This window comes from Nanorana parkeri, unplaced genomic scaffold (genome assembly GCF_000935625.1).
Source record: "Nanorana parkeri isolate BGI_ZX_2015 unplaced genomic scaffold, ASM93562v1 scaffold81, whole genome shotgun sequence".
NCBI lineage: Eukaryota > Metazoa > Chordata > Amphibia > Anura > Dicroglossidae > Nanorana > Nanorana parkeri.
Window position 1 is genome coordinate 1,723,890 of NW_017306349.1, and position 4,445 is coordinate 1,728,334.

At 45.3% G+C, this 4,445-nt stretch overlaps 1 protein-coding gene across 1 annotated transcript in view; it reads right to left on the minus strand.

Annotated features, from left to right (window-relative positions):
• TNC (tenascin C) overlaps window positions 1-4,445 on the minus strand; it is a 92,050-nt gene that overhangs the window by 65,749 nt on the left and 21,856 nt on the right. Inside the window, exons 7-8 of the mRNA XM_018576974.1 lie at window positions 2,590-2,775; window positions 1,113-1,202 (exon numbers count right to left, since the gene is read on the minus strand). Coding sequence (XP_018432476.1) covers window positions 1,113-1,202; window positions 2,590-2,775 — 276 coding nt within the window. The remainder of the gene's footprint in view (window positions 1-1,112; window positions 1,203-2,589; window positions 2,776-4,445) is intronic.

Here is a 4,445-nt window from a genome sequence, read left to right on the forward strand (position 1 = left end):
CGACCAAAGTCCAGATATTCTGGAAAGCGCGGAATTGTGGTACCGCATATTCCAGTGCAATCGATCAACCTGTGGGTGGGAGGTGTGTTTCACACTAATGGCAACGCACCTTATGCACCAGAACGAACAGTAGGTACCACTGCATGGTAGTTTGCAATTAAAACACTGACAGACACACACAACTACAGACACAATCTCACGCACTCACAGACATTCTCACACGCACACTCCCAAAAAAAATTATAGGGATTCAGTGTGAGCTGCTGCGGTGAAGTTCCATCCATACGTGCATTGCTTGTACCCTGTAGATGTGCCGGGAGCCAGAATGGGACATCACTGCCTTCACATGAGGGCACTGAAAGCAATGCACATATAGATGGAGCTCCCTCGCAGCCATAGCCCCATCCCACCCCACCTCAAGCTCACATTCGGCGCCAGCCAGCATATTTTGAATGGCAGCTGGGCACGAGAACTGACAGTGTTGCGCTCACCAAGTGCAGTGGAAGGCAGGCACCCCCTTTTGGGTCATGAACACCAGTTGGGAACCACAGCTTTAGAATCCGCCCTGTGCCATGGACAACACATGGCTAAAGTCTTGGTGAAAGAAAGAAGGTTTATGCTTTGGAAGCAATCTCAATGGAAGGCGGTATGATGTGTTAGGAGAGAGATTTATAAGAAGGTTGGGGGATAGAAAACAATGAGGTGGATATATCTGAAAAGGGCTGCTGGAGGGCAAAAAGTAAGGGCATGTGGGGAGGATTATAGTAGTTGAGATGCAGAGCCCTATGTAAAAGGCAGCAAATAATACATAAAATAATAGGAATTCAGTACACGTTATGGCTTAGTAAGCCAACCCTAATGCTACATGACAAGAAATTTCATTAATCATAGTTGGTAATAGGCAACTTCCTCCCTTGCCACGACCTTGGTTTTTATATCAGCATAGGAAAGAAGTAAATAAGTACTAGGATTGCATACAAGTTACTGGGTATCTAGTGGCTTGCAGAGAGAGGACATGAGCATAGGAGAGCACCGTGGCTGTGTAGTGGCTCGGAGGTTCATGTGTCATATGCAAGTGCTGCTTTATACCGAGGTCTGCATTGTTACCTTACCTGTTGCTGCATTAATAGTGGCTGGAGAGCTTTCTCGGTCCTGTTTAACTGCAGTCAGTCCGATGCCATATTCAGTTGCGGGCCTGAGACCTAAAAGAGATTTAAATTGCAGCAAAGTTTAAAATAACCATTCTTGGTTCTTATGCATCAATACCTAAAGTATTTATAAACCCAATACAAAAATGTAGATGTGGTGGCTGCATTAGCTTTCTTTTTTTCCCCTTGGTAATCCTCCAAACAACACACTTCCTGTCCTAGAGTGGCCATGCTCTCTCATCTCACTGTATCTAAAGAGGGAGCTATAGTTGTCACTAGAGATGCACCTATACCGATACTAGTATTGGTGCCGAAAGCGAGTATTTGGACTGGTACTCGCCCAAATACTCCCGATCCTTATCCCGATACCAGAACGTCCGGTATCAGGAAGCTGGGTGGCGAGTCATTACATGCCACCCGGCCTACTGATTAGCCAGGAAGCTGGCTCTATGCTCGTCACCAGGGAGCATGGAGCTGGCTACCCGGTCAATCAGGAAGCCGGGGGGAGGGTAATGACTCACCCCCCGGCTTCCTGATTGGCTGGGGAGCTGGCTAATCAGGAAGCCAAGCGGCGAGTCACTGCGAGCACCCACCCCATTACAAGGGGCTTTAGGTAAGGAGTGCAACACGTAAAGGTGTTTTTTTATTATTACCCCCCCAACGGCTTCCTGATGGGCCAGAAAGCCATCTCCATGACGAAGGAGCATGGAGCCGGCTAATCAGGAAGCCGGGTGGCGAGCAGGGCCGGATTTCCCACAAGGCCAACTGAGGCCCGGCCTTGGGGCAGCAGAGAGTAGAGGGGCAGCAGGGGTAAGGAATTCCTATCTCCCGACACCTGGGACATGCAGTTCCGGGTGCCAGGCGGGTAGTTGTTTTCTACATTTAGCCCTGATTTGGGCAAGCAGGGCTAAATGTACAGCAGGGAAGCCGCCACTTGTTTTGTACAAGTGATCTCGGCGATGTCACAGAGAGCACTTGTATGCAGCATGCATATTGAGGGGCGCATTGAGGAACCTGGCATTGGGGCAGCAGAGAGAGTAAATCCGGCCCTTGTGGTGAGTCATTACACGCCACCCTGCTTCCTTAATAGGACTTCAGGTATCGGTATTCGGTATCGGCAAGTACTGAGAAAAAAAAAATATCGGTACTCGATACCAAAAACCGGTTTTGGTGCAGCCCTAGTTGTCACCCATGCTGGACTTCAAATATGTCTGCTTTTGCTCATCTCCGTGACATGGGAATAAGGAGATTAATAGTTTACATGCTTCCAACTCAGCTGCTTAAAGGAAGTGACAAGAACACAACATTTCTGTCAAGGTCAACAGGTATTTTCTGGGCTTGATTAAATCATCATCATAGGACTAGTTAGCTGCAAATTGTTTTTTTTCTTTTGTTCTCGGGTTGATGATTCATGACATAATACAATGTTACAAGAACTAACCTGTAAGTGTAGCCTTGGTGGTAGCTAGATTACTCCTGGGCACAGTTATTTCTTCATGATCACCTCCTGAGAGTGGGGCAAACTTAATCCTGTAGAAATCCACGTTGGCTTGGGTATTCTTCCATTCGAGCGTGATAGTGGTATCGGTTTGGGAAACCTTCTTCAGGTTCTTTGGAGAATCCAGATCTTTAAAATAACCATCATCATAATTAATAATTCATTCATGATACCTTTTGTAAGACTCACACAGATGTTCAAGTGTAGCATTACTACCCACAATAGGCAAAGCACAGGAACATTAACTTGCCATGCAGACCACCTGCTGTACTACATACAGACCACCTGCTGTACAGACAACATATATTAGAGAGATGTGTGACTATTGATCACTACATCGATGACGTTGTCATAATGTGCATTTTGCAATTCTGTAAACATTTCAAAAGGCATGCATTGTAATGAGTTTTATTAGCAGGAATCCTAATGTTTAGTAGATGTCACGTCACCCATTGCGAGCATAAAACAACTACAAGACTATGGTGATGTTAGCCCATGGATCCGGCGAGAAGAAGAACTGCATTGAATTAGAACTATATGAAGAGATATTTACGCATTCTCTGTTTTAGCTTTGTCTTCAAGACCGTATAATGTCTTGTCATGTATGTCTTGACCTTGTGAAAGGTCAGCAGGGTGAGATTAGTGACAATGCTTATGCTAATAGAAGTCATTGTGTAACCTTTACGATATATAAACAGAAAGTGTTGGCATTCAAATTGTCAATTGTTACGGCTCTTTGCCGTGAAATGGTTGTGTACACAACGCTTGGTGTAGAATCAATAAAAGGGGTTTGGGTTCACCGTTCTTCCTTTGTGAGACCTTTCCTTTTCACATAAATGGCTGTTGGGTTGGCTGGTGACCTTACAGCACATGTGTCAAACTCAAGGCCCAGGGGCCGAATCCGGCCCACCAGGCCATTTCCTAGACTTCTACTTTCAGATCTAGGTATTAAGTTATTACTAAAACCGGTGATAATCGAATGCAGAGGCAATTATGATAAAGATTAGATACATTTATATAGTCTAACAGGCCCTTTGTGGGCAACCATAATGTTGATGCGGCCCACGATTAAATTGAGTTTGACACCCTTGCCTTACAGGGTCACTCCTTGCTGTTTTACAAGTATGTTTTCTATGTACGTTTTTGTAGTTGTAATGTGGTTGTGGTGGCTCGTGTTATAAAATTCAAAAATTACTGGAGCATGTGAAGATTTGTCAAATGTTTATATATACACTGACCAGCCATAACATTATTACCAATGACAGTTAAAGTGAGGCGGAGGCAGTGTGCTGCTTTGGGCAATGTTCTGCTGGGAAACCTTGGGTCCTGCCATTCATGTGGATGTCACTTTGACATTTACCACTGACCTAAACGTTGCTGCTAACCAAGTACACCCCTTCATGGGAATGCTATTCTCTGATGGATGATGCGCCCTGCTACATTGCAAAAATGGTTCAAGAATGGTTTGAGGAATACATCGAGGAGTTGGAGGTGATGACTTGGCCTCCAGATTCTCCAGACCTCAATTCAATTGAGCATCTGTGGGATGTGTTGGAAAAACAAGTCCGATCCATGGAGGCCGATCACCTCCCGACTTACAGGACTGAAAGGGTCTGCTACTGACGGCTTGGTGCCAGATACCACAGCACACCTTCAGAGGTCTAGTGGAGTCCATGCCTCAACAGATCAGGGTTGTTTAAGTGGTAAAAGGGTGACCTGCTCAATATTAGGTGGGTGGTCATAATGGCTGATCGGTGTGTGTGTATGTGTGTGTGTGTGTATATATATATATATATATA